This window comes from Heloderma suspectum, chromosome 1 (assembly GCF_057233095.1).
Source record: "Heloderma suspectum isolate Gila_16-S chromosome 1, 16-S_ref, whole genome shotgun sequence".
Taxonomy (NCBI): Eukaryota; Metazoa; Chordata; class Lepidosauria; order Squamata; family Helodermatidae; genus Heloderma; species Heloderma suspectum.
In genome coordinates this window covers 223,881,127-223,901,067 of record NC_139458.1, presented here as the reverse complement: position 1 = coordinate 223,901,067, position 19,941 = coordinate 223,881,127, and the positions used below count along the sequence as shown (strand labels likewise).

Genomic DNA, 19,941 nt, shown 5'->3' with positions numbered 1-19,941 from the left:
TAAAACAATAAAATTCTACAGTAAAAACATTTTCTAAAATACCCTAACTCACCCCAAATGCCTGCCTGAACAACCACGTTTTTAATGCACGACGGAAGCTCATTAAAGAGAGGGCATGGCGGAGTTCCCTAGGGAGGGAGTTCCACAGAGCGGGGGCCACCACAGAAAAGGCCCTCTCCCTCGTCCCCACCAGTCTAGTTCTCCTGGCTGATGGGACAGAGAGAAGGCCATCCGAGGCTGATCTTGTTAAGCGGCCTGTCTGGTGCTGCTGGAGCTGCTCCTTAAGATAGGCTGGGCCGGAACCATATAGGGTTTTAAAGGTCAAAACCAACACCTTGAATTTGGCCCGGAAAACAACTGGTAACCAGTGCAACTCCTTCAGCACTGGAGTGATGTGATCTCGCCGGTGGCTGCCTTTAATCAGGCGAGCCGCCGCGTTCTGTACCAGCTGAAGCTTCCGAACCGTCTTCAAGGGTAACCCCACGTAGAGCGCATTACCGTAGTCTAAACAAGAGGAGCCCAGGGCATGTATTACCGATGGGAGCAGATGGTTGGGAAGGAAGGGGCACAGCCGCCGTATCAGATGGAGTTGATACAGCGCTGTCCAGCTCACAGCTGACACCTGAGCCTCTGTCAAGGGCTCCTTGGAGGCCTCTCTCAGTCTAATCCAGTAGCCAAGTCCAGACACAGACAAAGGGATTCCTTTCAAAGCTTTATTCTTCTTTTACAACTTAACAACTCTACAGGTAGCAACTATATCTGAGCAGCAGAGTACCTATGCCCTAAGTTGAAACAGTTGGTCCCCGTTTGAAAGGGAATTACTGGCAGACCCCTGAACTTAAGGACTAGGGAGAGTCCCTCCCCTTTTCCCTTGGATCCCCTGGGTGCAGCCGTTGTTGGCGCGCCAACCGGGCACTACGCCTCCTTTCCGCGCCCTCCATCTGGCGCCACTCTCTGCGTCTGTGTCGCGCATCCACCAAGTCTGCTATCTGTGCTTGGTCACTCCCTGGACTGCTTTCTAATCTAGGAATGCTGGTGGGAGGAATCTCTGTCAGCTGTGGGCCCTGGGAAAGAGGAGCGCGCTCCTCTCCCAGGAGCGACTGCTCTTCCTCAGAATCAGAACTACTCTGGGATTCTATGGGCTCAGTGTCCACCCTGACAGCCTCCATGGACAGCTGGGAGTCCAAAATGACCCCCAGGCTGCGGACCTGGTCTTTCATGGGTAGCCGTACCCCATTCAACACCAGGTCAACATCCCCCAGCCTCCTCTTGTCTCCCACCAAAAGTACCTCAGTCTTGTCAGGGTTCAGCTTCAGCTTATTCCTCCCCATCCAGCCACTCACCATCTCCAGACATTTGGACAGGGATTCTACGGCCAACCTTGGTGAAGATTTGAATGAGAGGTAGAGCTGCGTGTCATCACATTACATAATCATATGTGATTCTTTCATCAGATTCTGTGAGAATTCAATTCTATGAAATTACATGCAGTTATATGTTAAGCTGCAAAGGACAAATTATGCTGTTGTAATTTTTCAGGTGAACCATAGTACAGAGGGTAATTTGGTGGGTTGGCTTTATGACCAGGTGGTTTCTTGTCACTTCAAGCAGGGGAGAACGCAGGCTGCTGCTACTGCCACATTATGCCCCTTTTCCCTGCTGCCCCTGCACCACGCCCTGCCACCATATTGTGTCCCCTTCCCCCTGTCACATGCCCTCCTTCCCCTTAACTTTGCAGCCAGCATGTTGCTCTTCCCACTGAAGGGCTCTCACAATAATATGGCCAGGTCTCACAAGACCTGGGTGAGCTGTCATGAGAGCCCTGCCACTGCTGCTTCTTTGCCACATGATGGTAAAGGCAGACATGTGCAACAAGGGAAACAGAGGGCATGTGGCTGCTCTAGAGAGCCCTGCCTGCCAATCTCTCACTATGGCAAATGCCATGGTGGGAGAGTGGCTAGTAGGGCTCTCCAGAGCACCTGCTGGAGGCAGGGGGAGTTGCGGCAGCGGGCCCTCCTGGTGGGGGCAGGGGAGTGGCACAATTTGCCACTGCCTGATGTGGGTACATCACCTTGCTTCATGATAGGGCCAGGCCTGTTGATGACCATCATTACATGTGGATATTCTTTAGCAACAACTGTAATTGTAAGTGTAGTCTTAGATCATGGTTCATCAAGTGAGTGCAACCTAGAAAACAGCACATGTAAAGATGCTTAAGCTTATTATAAATATTACAAATTTAGAAAAGGGTTTACTAGCAGAGTAATCTAGTGTTATAGAAATGTAGAATATGGTGAAAGAATATATTTTTGTGGGTTATTCGACTGAAACATTCAGAGCTGTTCTTATTCCGTTTCATAAAGGAAGGCCTGCAGTAATGAGAGATGGAGGAGAAATTGCTTTGGTTTGCATTTTAGTATGAATTGACTTAATTTGCACTTCCTGAAGTAGTACACAAACTGTAATGTGATTATCCTTCAGTTTTTGCACTTCTCCAAATTTTGCAGTGCAGTTCTCTGAGCAAATTTTGTGCAGAAAATGCATACATTAGGAAAGACGTGTACAAAAATGTATGTATTTTTGTACACATTTCTCCTAATGAATGCATTATGATTTTTGGTATGCATTTCTTCCATTGAATATGTTTCTCCCACTGTATACAGTTTTGGATGCATTTAGGGGAAATGCATACAAAAATGCATGGATTAGGAGAACTGCATATAAAATGCATGCACATTGAAAAAGTGTACTGTAGGGGCAATGCATACAATGAAAGAAATCCATACGGGAAATTAGTACAAACATGCGCAAGAAAATTCAGACAGAGCTTTTACTAGATCATTTGCCAAATGATGCAGAAATGGGATGAAACAAACGTGTGCTTCAAAAAGCTCAAAATTGTAGAAATCTAAGCAGGCAGATTCATTCATACCTAGCAAAAACAGAGTTACCTTAAAAGCAATATCCTGACCTCCTTTTTCTGAACTCACTGAAATTAGTAATAGTTAATCAGGTTTCAGCCACTGATCTGGGAGTAAGCCCCATTAAACTTCTGCGTAGATATGTATAGGACTGACCTTATAATCTTAAATCCTATACATTATTAGTAACTCCCTTCATACCACGCAACCTTCTCACCCCCACAACCCTATTAATGTTCACTTTGATCTCAGTGAGACTCTCTCTGCAGTGAGTATGCATCAGCTTGCAGACCTTTAAAATGCTTCAAAAGATAACCAAGTTCAGGTTACCCTGCTCACTATGTCAACACCTCAACATTCTTGCTGCTTTTTTTCTAGTTACTTTGGGGCCAGTCCAACTCGTCTTGAAGTCAGTGGGAAAAGTGGGAGAATTCAGAAGGTCCTGCTGTCTCTTCAAACTAAGATGGCCACATGATTATCCTTTCACCGCTCCCTCCCTTCTTCTAGCTCTGGGTTTCTGAGAAATGAGGGTTTGGTTGCATGATTAATCTTTCTTCTCTCTCATCTCTCTAGGGGAGCCGTGGATTCCCAGGGGAAAAGGTATGTAAACATTTAGAGGTACGAGAAGAAAAAATTACATATGCATGTGCCTGTCCTATTTTTTTATTGTCACCTTCGTGAATATTTAATGTTTTGTGTTATAATAGTTACCTCTTTTTTGCTTCTGTAGGGTGAATTGGGGGAGATTGGCCTTGATGGAATAGATGGAGAAGAGGTAATCCCCTGAGTTATATTTTATCTTTCTAAGAAAATACAAATTTTCTCGTTAGAATTAATTTGTTTTAAGTAAAAAAACTTTGATTAATTAAATTCAAATGCTGTGTTTGCTTTTGCCAGGGAAACAGAGGCCTTCCAGGTTCTTCTGGGGAGAAGGGAAGCCCTGGCAGACGTGTAAGTTTTATTTCACAAAACTCAAAATGCAGTAGGAAAATGCATGTGCCAGAGCTGGCACTAGCATGCAAACAACCATGGCATTACTTCATGGTCCCAGATCTGCAAGGGCCTTCGATGGGTCCAGCATGGGCATCAGAAAAGACACACAAATGTTGTTGCTTATTACTACCTCCACGGGGCCTAGTGCAGGGCCATTTGTTTAGTATTACGGAGACCCTGACATAGATGCAAGATGGCAGCCCACTGAGCTGAACAGGCCATGCATTACGAGACAGATGCCTGATCCAATATCTCTTTCATGGATATTTCCTTGGTAGAGAACATAGGAAGAACTGTGCTGGATCAAAACAAAGGCCAGTCCAGCATTCTTTTCCCAAAGTGGCCAACCAGATACCTATGGGAAGTCCACAAGCAGGGCATGAATGCAAGAGCACCCTCCTACTCTTACCAAGCAACCAGTATTCAGTGACATACTGCCTCTGACCCTGGAGGTAATACATAGCTAGAAGACATTGATAGTCTTATCCTCCATGATAAATCAGGAGTTGCCAAGCCGCATGCATAATGCACGAAAGTCATCATAATGCATTATGCAGTCATCAAAAGTGACACATTAATTACACAATGTCATGGTTGTGTGCGATGCCTTTCAACTCTATGACGTTATAAAAATACCTTTATAGGGTGGCAAAGGAAGAAAAGGAGGAAAAGGAGACCGAGGTGACCATGGACTGCGAGGAGATCCGGTAAATATGCTGAAAGAACATGAGGGGTCTCTATTTCAGACTTCAGACGGTTGCAGGTTTCTCATATTAATAATAGGAGTAATTTCTCTATAAAGCAGAAGGGCATTTCTTTTTTTTCCTTTAGGCCCTTCTACAAGAAAATGCCCTCTCTAGGCAGCTTGCAAAATTAAAAACTCGTATCAAACCAAATATATACAGATTTCACAATCAAGGACCAATGACCACAGGTTAAACCAGTACATATCCACAAGCTACCCTGATTCCCCTACAGTTACGTTATCAGGGAATGGAGTGTCCAAAACCAAGTGGTACCTCCTTGGAACTGAAACATCAAAGCATTGGATGTCCCATGCTTCAGTGTAATGTGTAAACACAGTTGCCTTTTTTGAGATGACTAAAATTTGGACTCATAGACCCCAGTAGAAATCAGTGCAATCAACCATTTAGCTGGAGCTCCTGAAGGTCTCAGCTGGGGGGGTTTCTATTAGGTTGTTTATTAAACTGTAAGATTGTTAAGGTTATAGATATAGTTTGTAAAATAGAATGGCATCGGAGGCTGGGGGGTATTGGAGTTTAAATTTAATTCTTTAAGGGAGAGGGAGAGGAGGGGGAAGGGGAAATAATCTTCTTCCTTTTTCTTCACCTCCTTTCCTCCTCCCTTTGCCTTTTTTCCCTTTTCTTTCTTTTTCCTTCTCTTTTTGTTATTATGGTGTCCTCATTAGAATATTGTATTGTTAGGAAATTCTAGTATTGATCATGTTGTTGGTATGTTTGGTATTGTATATTTCATTTATAAAGATAAAATAAATAAAAATATATATTTTTTTAAAAGGATGCACAGCTAGTTGTAAGGGGAGAGAACTGTATTTCTTTTGCCTTTCTGCCAGCCCCCTCCCAGAACAGTTTGTGTATATGTTGTTGGTCTTGTGCGCAATGCAGTTGGCTATAAAGGATCTAGCCACGTGCAAATGTTCCAAATGGATGGAGTGGTACATGGGATAGGTAGGTAGTTGGCATGATGCCCACCAGTCCTACCTCAGGTTACTACATGTTCTGCATAGGGGCTTATGCACCCCAATGTTGCGCAATCTCCATACATGAGATCTTTAGAAAAAAAACACCTCCTCCCACTCTGGCAGGGTACAAACCACAGAACTGGAGCCTGTGTACCTTCGCCTGTACTTTATATAGACCTCTGTGCAGGTGAGATATTGGGATATGTGGAGGTAAAGTGCAGTGAGGTTGTGGGGCCAGGAGGCTCAGTGCCAACTGCCCATCACCATGCATACAATGGTGCCCAATTAGAATTCCTGCACAGGGCTACTTCATGCACCACTGAGACAACATACCTTTATGAGATTTCTGGAATTCTCACCTCTTATGATGTGCATACAGATAGCTTGCCTGTCCTTTCTTAGTCTTCTTTCAGATCTGAGAGTATTTGTCTGTTGCACATAGGGAAGCCCAGTATGACTCAGTTTGAGATTCTCTAGATTAGAAATACTGTTGCAAAATGCTTTGTTTAATTCAGCACATACAGTAGAATTGTGGCATTTTTATCCTTGTTCTCCCTATGTTACTCTCACAACATTCCTGCAAGGTAGGCTGGGCTGAGAGATGGAGAGTGGCCCAACGTTATCCAGTGAGCTTCATGGCTACATTGGGATTTGAGCCTGTAGTATCTCTCTGGTTTAAGTCCATCACTCTATCCACTATGCCAAAATGAACAGAGCCAGCCAAAGATATTTTGCTGCCTGAGGCAAAGGACAAGATAGGAGCCGTCCCCATGCCATGTACAGAAGATGGCTGGGCTGGTGGTTGAATTGGTGATGGGGACAATTGGTGATGGGGACAATGTCCTCTACCATACCTGAGCTTCAACATTGGTGATGGGGACAATGTCCTCTACCACACCTGAGCTAGTTTAGAAGACTCAGGACAGGCGGTGTAGTATATACAGTTCTGTCGCCCAGGGGCTCAGGGAGAAGTGGGCAGCAGCTGAATGGGCTGCTGCTCCCCCCTCCACAATCTGCCTCACTCTGCATAGTGGTAGGGCCGGCCCTGACAATGAACACTTTTATAGCATATGCCTCACTAACTGCTCCATTTGCTTTTTTTCTGCTTTGGCTGCTACCAGGGTACACCAGGAACTGATAACATTCAGAGAGGACCCAAAGGCCCAAACGGTGAACTTGGACCAATGGTAAAGCATATTTCATTGAATTTATACTGCAGTAGAAACTGATAAATCAAATAAAATGCTTGGTGTCCTATGTTGGCTTCTATTTGCCTATTTCATAATAAATGATCTGTGTACTTTGTCTCTTACAGGGAGAACCCGGAGGAGATGGACCAGCAGGTATCCCAGGAGGGCCTGGAAGGAATGTGAGTATTGTCAATTCCCTCCTGATGTTTTATTTGCTGCTGACACTTGGTTCCCAGTGTAATGGTAAGAAGTTAACTTTACAAAGCCCAATCAAAAAGGAGTCACAAATTATAGAAAATCTGTTTTGTTTTTATTGATTTTATTTTTATACGACCCTCATGTGTGTTTTTAATACATGAGGGGATTCATGTTAACTTCAGAAATTAATGGTTGTTGTTTTTATTATTACTATTGTTGTTCTTGCTATTATTGTTGTTGTTGTTGTTGTTTCTTTATGAGAATCTTGTAATTTACAAAACCAAATATAGAAATTGGGAGGAAAGGAACCTAGTAAAGGGTAAACAGTAAAGACCCCATTATTTTGCGGCTTTCCCAGGGATGAAAGTAGTGTCACATTTCTCTAGCTGTGCATGGTCCAACATCCCCTGGTGAAGTTCCTGGTTGTGCTGTCATTGTCCCCTCTCACGCACATGCTTTCCTGCTCCTGTGACAAAATCAGCAAGGAGGATTGATGGATTCCCTTGGTTGTATCCAGTGGTGTCCCTCCACAGATGAAAGGTTCTTTGAACTAGTTGAGGCTTCTGTCAGGGGTACTTGGAGGGAGGCTGATGGATGCTGTCACTGGATCAAAGTGTCTCCTCTTGTCAGCAGAGGGACACCATTGGATACAACCCCCTGTGTTCAGTTGCTCTGAGTTGGTTGCTATACGATCATAGGACAAGGAATACTGTGGATTTCAGAGCAACTCCCAAATAATGCTACAGAGAGATAATATGCCATCAACATATTCTGTACTTAATGGTGCGGGGGGCACACATGGCAAATATGGACAAACACACCTGGACCTGAAGGTTTGCACATAATGCTTTTAATGGCTGCAGTGGCCTTGTAGCTGAGGCCAGGGGAAGGCAAGAAAGAGAAGTGGCATGGTGGGAGCTGGTTGCCTTGTCACCATGATAAAGGAGACATAGCCCTGCCTGTCACTAGGAATGATATCAGAGGAAGGCTGGCTCCATTGCCCGGAGGGAGAGACATATTTCATGGTCTCATGGGCCATTTATGCCTGTAATGTTGTGCATATCAGCCGGTCACGGTGCCATTTTACATAAGATTAGATGTGTGCATATTCATGATCACCATTTTCTTTCAAAAAATGGCCCTTGCAAACGGGTCCAGACTCCAGGGTGAGTGTGGGCAGCTCAGCGAGCAGAGGGGGAGTTCAAGTGCAGGTCCGAGGGCACATGAGCTGTGTCAGTGGATTGGCAGGTGCCAGAGGACCTGAACTGGAGGGAGTCCGTCCATCCCTAGTTGGGGGAGAGAAAGTGGGTGCAGGCTAGAAAAGTGGGTATGGGCATCAGCTGGGAAGCTACACTGAAAGACTGGAGGTAGCCAGACCAGGGGCTTCTCACAGTGCTCTGCTGAGAGCCTGGTGGTTGAGCTGGAGGAAAGGAAATGTAAAGCCAGGCGCTACGTTACATTTCCTTTCCCACCGCCTGAGGCCTGAGTGAGAGCCTAGTCCCATGCTTCCTACAGAGTTTTGCTGTGAACTTCCACATGCTTGCTTACATACCAGGGAATCACAAAAGAGACTGTAAAGCACAGGTAGCACAACAGTTGTTGCTCTGCATAACTACTTGTGGCTATGCTTTGTTGTTTTGCAGGGAGAACTTGGCAGAAGAGGACCTCCAGGAATCAAAGTAAGTGATAACTATATACATGCTCCATGTACATGCTCACACATATTTTAAAAACCCAAATCTAAGTAGTATCATAATTGGAAATATTGAAAATATCAGATTTGAAGATATGATTTAGAATTTTTGAAATTCAAATATCAATCAGAATTAGAAATTTGTGAAGTATGTTGCATTTAGGAGAATTTGTTTGTGAAGTATGTTGCATTTAGGAGAATTTGTTTGAGAAATATGTGCTTGGGAAATGTAATTAGCACAGACATATACCCCCCCACACACACACACACACACACAACATACTAGAAACAGATGACCAGTTACTGAATCTTTTTTGGAGCTAATCATGTACAGCATTCATTTATACAATATGATTGTGATGATGCATAGAGACATGGATATGTTTCACAGATGCTCTATGTCTGAGAAGCATTTTGTGTGAACCTGTTGGTCATTCAGTGAGACATCAAGATGATATACATTCATTATCCTTTTTTTAATGGTTTTCATGTTTGTTAATTTGTTTATTCATTACATTTTTATCCCACACTTCCTCCAAGGAGCCCAGTTCAATATATGTGTTTTCTGTGCCCCCATTTTATGCTCACAGCAGCCATGTAGAGTAGGTTAGGCTAGGCTAAGAAATCATGACTGGCTCACAGCCACCCATTGACCTGTATGGAAAGTGAAGCTTTTAATGCAACTATCAGACAATTTTTGAGGAAAGTGAAATTTTAACCCTTGCATATTTAAAAAGCGTGCATTTAAAATGTTGCTCAATACAGATGTATAGTGTTTGTAAAATCCATTCTGTCTGTGTTTCACAGATTATCAGGTGCCTTTCATTCTGTTGTCCGCTCATGGATGGAATCAGATTTTTCCCAATTTCCCAAATTTTCACAAATCCGCATTTGCGCAAATTTGCAGCAGTGAAAAATGTGCAATTCCCCCCATGTTCATTTTCATGCTTTACCCTCTGAGGGAAATGCGTATTTTTAGCCAGTGTTTTTTCTTATTGTACATATTTTTCTATGACTACATTTGCGGAAAATTCCAGAAAGTAAAAAAGTGGAGTCTGCAAGTCTGTGGAATCTGTGCAACTCATGAAAAGATGGTGTTTTGCGGAATCCGAAGGTTGGATTCATAAAAATCCAAACTCATTTGATTCAATTGCGAATTTCTCTGATATCCCTACTCAATATACTCAAGGTAGGGATGTACGAATCCCTTACCTGGCTCCGCACAGGGGCATCCGCGGTGGGGGGGAGGCGCTCCATCCCTCCCCCTGGAATTCTGCCTGGCCACCCGCAGCTGGACATCCGGCTGCTGGGCAGCCCTGCAGGGACGCAAATGGTGGCTGTCGTAGCCGCCGCCATTTGTGTCCCTGTATTGAGCCATGATAGGCTATGTAAATATTTACGTAGCCTATCATGGCAGGGGGAAAAGCCCCAGCGTACGCAAATGGCGGTAGCCGCCGCCATTTGCGTACGCTGGGGTTTCCCCCCCCCCAGCCATGATAGGCTACGTAAATACTTACGTAGCCTATCACGGCCTCCGCAGGGACGCAAATGGCATCCCTGCGTTAGCCGTGATAGGCTACATAAGTATTTACATAGCCTATCACAGCTAGGAAGAGGAGAAAGCGAATGGCAGCCAGGACAGCCGCCATTCGCAAAGCAGCGCGGACAGGAGCAGGTAAGTGCTCCGTTTCGCGCGCCTTTCGTGGGGTGGGGGCAGCGGGGACTTTGTCCCGCGTGCCTTTCGTGGGTTGGGGGGGTGGGGGCTTCGTTCCATGATGGATTTCGAAGGGCCGAATGCACTGGCATTTAGCCTCACCGAGATCCCTCGCAAAATTCTCTGACATCCCTAACTCAAGGAAGAGATGATCCATGGGACCAGTGTATCCAATTTCAACTAAATTAAATAACAAGAATGCTGATTTTAAATTAAGGAAGTCATAAGAAGTTAAGAAAATCCCTGCTGAAAACCCATCTTGCCCAGAATCCTGTTTCCAATCTGTGGCCAATCTTATGCTTCCAGAAAGCCCACAAGAAGGGCATGAAGGCAACAGGTTTTCCATGTTGTTTGTTCCCCAGCAACTGGGATTCAGAGATGTGCTGCCTCTGAACAAAGAGGTTGGGGTTGCATGAATTTGCCTATTTTCCCTTTAAAGCTCTCTTAGGATGCATACAGTCACACATAATTTTAGTGGCGAGCCCACTGTGGAATCATGCTTCCCACATGACAGCCTTCACCCTGGATAGAGTAGGGAAAACCTACTTGTTCTGCTTTTCAGCAGATGCCAGGTTTGCACAACAGTGACTGGCTAGCCTCCATATGTTATGTCATGGAACCTTCTCTGCGCTTCTTGGGACAGGGCTGAGGGCTGTGCACATTGTGATTAGCACATGGCCCAGCCAGACAGCAAAGTCCACACTTCTTGGAGCAACTTTTCGAGTGGAAAAATGAAGTGTAAAAAAAGTTGTGTGTGTGTGTGTATGTAAATCACACATCATATATTTGAACATATGAGCATGCGAAGTGCTTGAATACAAACACGAAGTGGGCAACCTGCCTGAAGAATACATACGTTAGGAGCAAAGGAAAGGAAGCAGAATTCAAACCATAGGCTGGGTGTGAGGAGTGAAGGTATGGGAAAGCAGAGTTCACCTCACAGCAGAAAAACCATCAGCTTGTCTCCAGACACAGCTGTGTGCAGCCTATGTCAGTGTTCATTACCATACCTTGTGGCAGTGGAATCCATAAGTTAATTATGTATCATGTTAAGAAGTAATTGTTGTTGCCTGCCCAAAATTTACTGCCCATCAATTTCATTATGTTGTCCACTCAATTCACTGTATTATATTTTAGGGAAACAGAGGTGCGCCAGGTCTACAAGGAGCTGTGGGAGAACAGGGTACAAGAGGGCCAGAGGTGAGGAAATCTTGTAGCTCATCTCTGAAAGGGTTGAATATGCGACAATGGGGGGGCGGTGCTAGCCCCCTGTAGTAAAAAAACAAAAAGGAGTCTTGTGACACATTAAAGACTAACAGATTTATAATGGCATAAGCTTTTGTGCATGAAGGGCTATGCTCAGTCATAAAGTTACATAGCTGTAAACAATGGAGCCAAAAGGCTATGAAATGCAACAGGTCAAATATATACATGAGATGATAAAAAGTTGGCCATTCACACTAGCAGCAATTGGTGATAATTGTTGATTTCTTTCTCTCTGTGTGTGTAAATCAACAACTGAGGATACTGTGAGCTTTATTATCTTCCCACAGACAGTTTTTGATCTTCATTCTTGGGGGGGTCTGAACTGACGGTGTTAGTAATAACAATGGAATTGCACATAGTTATCAAAACTGTCTTTCAAATGCTATATAATTATTGTCAGTTGCTAATTTACACCGCTGCATGCTGTAGTGGTGTAACGCATGCCCAATGCAAACGAGAGAGAGAGAGAGAGAGAGAGGTTGGTGTAAAGCAACACAACACTGCAACAGTGAAGCAACAAGGAGTGTCTGGGTCCACTGTGGATACAGTCAGTTTTAAGGTAAACTGTATAAGGAAGATAGAAAGACTAACAGCAGAGTATTAAAAATACATTTTAAGCTAAACGTTTCGGCTTCCAACCTCATCAGTAGCTGTGCTGGGTATCAGCACTGCCACTCCTGATACACAGTTAACAGTACAACCACTGATGAGGGCATAAGCCGAAACATTCAGCTTAAATCATATATTTTTAATACTCTGTTGTTAGTGTTTCTGTCTTTCATATGTACGCACGCACGCACACACAAAAACACTGAACAAATGCCTGCACAGGGGCTCTGTATATGAAATGGAGATGTTGTGGCCTGACGTTCCTGATACATGGAAAGAGTCCATTTCATTCAGTTTTTGAGTTTTACTCATAACAGGGAATAAATATGCCATGACTTCAGAAACTGACACTAGGTCTTGGGCTATTGTTCTTTTGTGTTTTGGCATTTTTATACTGAATCTCTTCTAACTTGACTATTTATTCTTGCTTATTTACACAGGGTCAACCTGGCCCAACTGGAACGCCTGGTCTTCGGGGAGAGGAAGGCATCCCCGGCCCAAGGGTAGAACGATTTTATTCTTATTTTCCAGAAGGCCATAAAGCCCGACAGGTTTTCTGGGTTTGACCCACTGTAGGTGGTGGAAGTCTGTGGAGCATACTAAGTGTTAGCCAAGTGCAAAATAGTTTTATTCTTACACATTTTAAATGGGAGAAACTGCGCTGGTTTGGAAAATACTTACTCGTGTTGCTCGCTTTCTGTCCATCTCAGAAGTGTCATTTAAAGAACAGCATTAAGCGGTTATGACATTGTGATGGCAGTCTTCACAGAAATCCATTACAACATTTCCCTCTGGATATCTCTCCACGGTTGCTGAACGCTAGAGCTGAAAATAAACTTAAACTTGACAAATTCCCCAATATATTTCTTAAAAAATCAAAGTTTGAAATTTGGATTTAAAAAGAGGGGTAGGTAGCTCTTGAATTGGTGCTCTGTATTCAAGTTTTGAATTGAACAGGAGATACGTGAGAGTTTTTCAGGGTGTAGAAAGTGGGACTAGCTTTAGTGGAAAGGAATCAAATAGGCTTGCATGAGCTTATTCTTGATTTGGATGAGGAAAAATACACCCAAATGGATGCTGTTCATGGAGCTCCTCCTCCTCCAGTCCATCTTCTTGGGTCTGTGGGCAGTGGGCACTGCTCTGTCAAGAAATAGGTTATAATGGTTATCAGTGATTTGGGAGGAAATGGAAAATAGTCCATGATATGACTACTTCCTTCACCCACCCTATGATGTCACAGGTTCTGAGTGGGTCATGATGTGGGGATCACAGGCCTAGTTGTCACAAAGGTGATAAACATATAACTGGACCATCTTGCTTCAGGCTCACGTTTTGTATGAATGTTCCTCCACACCTTCCAAAAACGTCTAGCCTTCTCCATCCAGCCTATTTAGTCTGACATTTTGTCACAATTCTCCAAACCCCAAGAGACAAGAGAAAAACCCAGAATTCAGGACCAGGAGGAGGAATACACCAGAAGTTAGTTTCACTTTAGCAGATTTCTGGCTTGACATTATGTGCAAACCAGGAATTGTGGTTTAAAATAAACTCTATCTTGCTAAATAAATCACAAAAACCATCCAGGTTTTGAAGTTGGATTGACTGGAATGTATTTTAAGCCACAATTCCTGGTTCATACATAATGGCAAGCCAGGAATCTGCTAAAGTGAAATTAAATTCTGGTGTATTCCCCACCCCCTCCACTTGGCTGTTCAGGAGGGTGGGGGGAGTGCTTGAGTCCATGGCTTTGCGTGGGCTCACTTCTGCTCATGAATGTAACCCTAAATTATGGTTTAACATTATGTGAGAATTTGCCCAGTATGTTGGAACAAAGATCTGCAAGATCACCTGTCCTATTTCAACATGCCCATGAGCTAAGATCGTCAGGGGAGGGTTTTTTTGAGTACCTTGGATATATTATGTGTCAACAAGGGACAGCCTTCTCTCTTGTGGGCCCCAATTGTGAAATAATCTACCCATGGAGGTATGACTGGCACCAGCAGTGTTACTGTCAGCTCAAAACCTTTTTGTCTGCCCTGTTATTTTAATTTGTTGATATGCTTTATCTCTTCTGTTGTATTTACACCCCTCTTTGCCTGATTATGTTTTACTGTTTTGATAGTATTTCATGCTGTTTAATCATACTCTTGTTCACTTTAAAATAATGTTTTTAAATGTTTAAATACATTTCCAGGAAAATAATTTCAATGAAAATATTTTAAATAACCACACTTGTAAGATGTTTGTTCCTAGCGCAACACAAACCCATTCTCAGGAAATTCTTTTGTTGTTACATATGTTCAGTAACATTTTATTGTCATATTGCTAAGTTTAAGACCTTGTTTCCATAGGGTGGTGGAGGTCCACCTGGACCGGCTGGGGAGCGTGGCAGGCTTGGTTCTTTTGGTAAAAAAGTAAGTGCTGAAAGCACGGGCCATCTTTATTTGAAATTACAGAAAGATGCTGGACACTGAGGATTAACACTGTTTTTAACATTCGAACTGGAGTATGATAATTATCTAGGGCTCCTGATATGATAATGGCATCAGAATCTTTCTCCATTTGAACAAAACAGCTTTGAAAATCATAAATATGGTATGATCTAGCAATGTTGTCAAACTTTGTAAATACCTGGCTTGGCTTATGAATTCTCCTTAGTGCTTGGGAGCAATGCAGATATTTCCCTCTAAGTTCTTTTACAGCTCAAATTGAAAAATGAGGTTCTGCACACATGCAGAAAGCAGAAATGCTGTAATTTTAACAAATGCATGCACTGAATGCTGAAACAGCTGGGAGGAAGCCTTTTGTTATCTCAGAAGTCTCACTATAAGCTAAAGTCAAGGAAACACACTACGGAGATGGTTAGATGATTAGCAGAGCCTGCAGATAAAGCTTGGGCTGTTGGCTGGGTTAGGAAGTTTCCCGGAGCTTAGTTATACATGTTCCAAGGCTGCAGCTTCTCTTCCCTCCAAGGCCTGGGAGTGTCCCTGGGCTTGCGCTCTGCTCCCTGGACTGCCCCTGTTGTGCATTGCTAGCCGTGGAGGCTGGTGGCCACTCTGACTGGTGGGTGGAGGGCAGGGCTCTCAAGAGGCAGAGCCAAGGAGCCACAAGAGGCGGAGCAGTCTTGAATCCCCAACAGTCAGCAACCCATACCACGGAAAGAAATAACTAAGGCACAAAACATGCAAAGGAGATGGGGGTGGGGTGAGAAAATCATAGAGCCACACAAAAGTACTCCTTTTATTGACTCTAATGTGATGAGTAGGAAGTGAGAATCCACACAGGTGTAATAACAATGATAATGACAGTAATTAAAATAATATGTGATAGTCTTAGAGCAACACAGAAAAACATCCTTTGGAACACAGGAACAAGTTCTGAAAATATCCAGAAATCCATGCCTTTATATATAAACAAAGCCTCCAGCAGAGCAGATCTATTCAGAAGGAGCACAGTACAAAATTCCAGATTATGCATATCTTGTAAGAAGTAAGGAGGACTGGATTGCTTAGGAGAAAGCATGGCAAGTTCTATGCACATCCACAGTCCATCCCGATGATGATGATGATGATGATGATATCCCTCGGGAAGCTAGCAGAAACCCATTGCAAAACATACCATCACCCTTATTACACACACAGCTGCGTGCACACAGGCACCCCCCTCATTCACCCCACCAAAGCATACATCCACCAAAGCATGCACACACACACAAACCCTAGACCACAGACACAGCCCAGACCACACACGGTGCCCCCCCACAGCATCCACAAACACACACACACACAAACTCCAAACCAAAACATGCACACACAGAGCCACAAAGAAAAGTAGTCTAGTGCCAAAGGAGACACCAAAATAATAACAACAACAACAACGGCATCCCAAGAGCCACAGAGAAAAGCAGCCAAAATGCTGGTAATTATGGCACTAGATTCTGAGCATTCAGAAATACATATCTTTACATGAGCATCCTTCCACCCACAATGGCCTCTCCATGCTTCTGAGAAATCAAGCTATGCATGGAATAAGCAAGGTCTGAGCATCCAAACTCCACCCCCTTTCCACATCTACAGAGCATCCCCAAAAGAAAAATAAATGCCTGAGAAACTACGACTAAGAAATGGGGGGACAGAGAGGAGACCAAGGCTGCAACTCTCTATACACTTACCTGGGAGTAAGTCCCATGGAACTCCATGGAGGAGCCATGTGTAGAAAATGGAAAATGGCCCAAAGAAAGAGGGAACCATTATCTACATGATGTGGCTGCATTTAAAGTAAAAAAGACAGCAGCTCTCTCTCACACACACACTTGGCCATCTTTTTCTTTTTAACTTTAAATACACACACTGTTCACTCACTCAGACCCTCCTGCTTGTTAGTCCACACATACTCCAAAATAATAAAAGGAACTAGCTCTCGCTCACTCGCTCCTTCCTTCACCTCCTCCTCCAAAGAAAGAAAAGCAACATCTGTTGCTTTAAAATTAAAAATGGACACACTCCTGCTTTCTGCCCTGCACAACCACGTGTTTCGTTGTTGGACCAATGATTATCTTGGCAGCGCCCTTCCTTGCCAAGTGATCCTGCCGATTGGGACTGTCTCCGCCTCTGCCTGGAGCTCTGTGTTGCTCACATAGCTCCACTTTGGCACTGTACGCAGGATATCTACCCAGGGCACCCTTCCAGCCTGAACATCTCTTCCCCATGATGCACCTGTGCTGGGAGACTACAGGAAACTATTGCGCATGCATGCCTAGTATACATGCTCAGTATTAGCCCTGAGGACATGGAGATTTCAGGGCAGGGAAATAAGACAGGAGTTAGAATCAGGTGGGTGGGGCAGGCTCGCTGGGCTTGCCTTTAAAAAAAGGTTGGTGAATGGTGGCGAATGGAGAGGGGAGGGAAGGAGGGGTCTGTGATTTACTGCGGGGATCACCACCCTCTTTGCCCTGTATTGGGGGCCGCCTCTGATAGCTAGCCCTGGGACTAGTGTCCAAAACTTAGACAAAAATAGGAGAAGTGCTACGCAGTTCAACCAATATTAAATGTCAGTTTATAAAGTTTAGATCCTATGGACACTAGACAGTGTCTAGAGGGCCATAGGATTTCTCGGTTCCTGGGAACTCTGACTGCAGTTGCCAGGAGCCTCGCTCCCATCCCCCACAGCCTAATAATTCACATTATTAGTGTGTTTATAAACACTGGAGAATGCCATCTTCACTAGGTCTTTGCCCCTCACAATCTATACTGAATCATTATTGTGCAGAAAATGCAGCTCCACTGAGTTTGAAGAGTTGATTTTGTGCACCAGGAGGCTAAATATTTCTGATTTACAGTAAGGAATAAACAATAATATTGCTGAGATGACTATTCACTTGCTGATAAGTACTATTTGAAATGTATAAACAGAAAGAGAAAAGATATAATACTATTACTGATAGTGGTAATAATATTAGCATTTATAAAGCACTTTGGAGCCTTCAAAGCACTTCACATACATGACCGTGACACTTTCCAACAATCCTGCCAGGTAGTTTAGTACTTTTATTCCCATATTTCAGATGGGGGTTTCGAAGCTGAGGGTGAATTTCCTAAGGCCGCTTACTGCCTTCAAACCAGGGGTATCCTGATTCATAGCCGAGTCTCTAGCCACAGTGCTACACTCAAGAGTTCAAATCACTCTTTTTACTTACAGGGTGAACCTGGTGACCTTGGTCCAAAGGGGCCCAACGGTCCTCCTGGGCCACGAGGAGAGACGGTAAGTTTTGCTGGGAACACTGCTAAAGGCAGTGGACTAACAGAAATTGGTGCTAACCAGCATCTTCCAGTAGACATGAATAGAAAATCCCTGTGGCCTGGTTTCTAAGCCATTGAAAAGCCTGATGACTCCAGGGAAGCCAGCCCAGATGGCTTGTAAGCCATTTCACAAATCCTCTGTTAAAACTCTTCTGCTCCTTTATTTCAAAGGCCTCAGTCCACAGTCCCAGATGTCTAACACGGCTATTTTTTGCAAAGTTTAAATTACAGATAAACTTTCCTGAACTCCAGTATGTATTGCACATTCATGCACTGTGTCTTTACATCTTGCAGGGAGATGATGGTCGAGATGGAGTTGGCAAGGCAGGAGCTAAAGGCAGGAGGGTATGCACAGTCCAAGCACTTGCGCTTATACATCTATCTCAAGGTTCCCTAATCTTCAGAGCAGAATTTTAATGCAAACATTGCCACCGGCATGGGTAAAACAAAGATAGGTTTGTTTAGGATATATGTGGTGCATGCATGTATGTACATAAACGTAACTTGAATGCTAAGTATCATTCTGATCACCCCATCTCAAAATTCATGTTTGCAACAGAAAGTTCTGCAAAAGTTTAAAGAAAATTATTGTAAATGAGTTAATGTTCTGTCAAAATGACCGAAAGCAGAGAATTACTCAGCAACAGCTGATCCCTTTTCTGGCAATGTAGTCCCAGAGGAAACACCCAACTCGAACAGGAGCAAATATAAACTGATATGAGAAAGGGTTCGTCTTCTCATTCTCTTGGCCATCTTGCAAGATCTGGTCCTGAAAACCTTTCAGGTGGGTTTACACACCCACAGAGAATGGATAATGCATTCATAGGATTTCTTTGGTGATTATTACCCTACAAGCTATGGGCCTATCATCCTGAACATATCCCCAAGTGCACTGGAATAACAATTAAAACTTAACTGGATCAGGTTACTTCTGTAGGAGCACCTCTATGATACAAATCCTTTTTATGCAAATTGCTCACAAATATCAGGGGAGTAAGTGAATTCTGTTTTCAAAACCTCTTGCACAACCCCCCTGTTCCTACCTGTCTGAAATTTGGCAGGCTTCATCCCCTCAGTAGATGAAACTATGCTTGTAAATTGCATCCAATTCCACCAAGAAATAAAAAATTACAGGCAGTTTAAAACAAAACACTACTACTAAATAAACCCTTGCACAAAAACCCTGAATGCTTGAAAACCCTGAGTCTGAAACTCGGCAGCCTTCATCTACCTAGATATAATAGAACTACAATGAAGTTAGAAGAAGTAGCTCTACAATGCCTGCACATTTCATCCAGTCCTGTCCGAAAACATGTTTATTGATTTCCCCATTATAGTCAGCAGGAGCCATACAAAGCCTAGGATTTTCCAAAGCAAGGTTGTTATTCAGACCCAAGTTGAAGTGGGTGGCTTCCAAATCAGTCCAGGCCAAATTGGGGGCCTTTCTGAAGTTCCACAGCAAGCTTCAGAGTAGATCTTGTCTTCAGTGCACACCCCTCATGGATGGTATAACAGAGCCTTCCCATTTGATCTGACATGGAATGTGGAAACATGCTGCACCCAAGCTGTTACGGCTTTAGGTCATTGCACCTTACATTGAGCCCAGGAGGCAATAGGGAGCATGTTCAGACACTGGAGCACTGCTGTAAAATGCTGTCAGTGACCTCCTCCCCAGAGAGAAGGCTTTGGTATTTTGTCCCAGCTGAAGCTTCAAACTGATATTATAATGTCACTTTCTCCAGTGCTGTTTATAAAGTATCAAATTCATCCATAATAATTCTACTGATAGCTAATAGACAGTAGATCAGAAAATAACCTTCCTACCATTATGACTCT

At 43.7% G+C, this 19,941-nt stretch overlaps 1 protein-coding gene across 1 annotated transcript in view; it reads left to right on the top strand.

Moving 5' to 3' along the window:
* The window catches only part of COL6A3 (collagen type VI alpha 3 chain), a 157,600-nt gene that overhangs the window by 94,812 nt on the left and 42,847 nt on the right, over nt 1-19,941 (top strand). The window contains exons 16-27 of the mRNA XM_084820265.1: nt 3,495-3,521; nt 3,652-3,696; nt 3,819-3,872; nt 4,559-4,621; nt 6,759-6,824; nt 6,953-7,006; nt 8,669-8,704; nt 11,570-11,632; nt 12,748-12,810; nt 14,659-14,721; nt 18,005-18,067; nt 18,400-18,450. Of these exons, the coding sequence (XP_084676391.1) occupies nt 3,495-3,521; nt 3,652-3,696; nt 3,819-3,872; nt 4,559-4,621; nt 6,759-6,824; nt 6,953-7,006; nt 8,669-8,704; nt 11,570-11,632; nt 12,748-12,810; nt 14,659-14,721; nt 18,005-18,067; nt 18,400-18,450 (648 nt within the window). The remainder of the gene's footprint in view (nt 1-3,494; nt 3,522-3,651; nt 3,697-3,818; nt 3,873-4,558; nt 4,622-6,758; nt 6,825-6,952; nt 7,007-8,668; nt 8,705-11,569; nt 11,633-12,747; nt 12,811-14,658; nt 14,722-18,004; nt 18,068-18,399; nt 18,451-19,941) is intronic.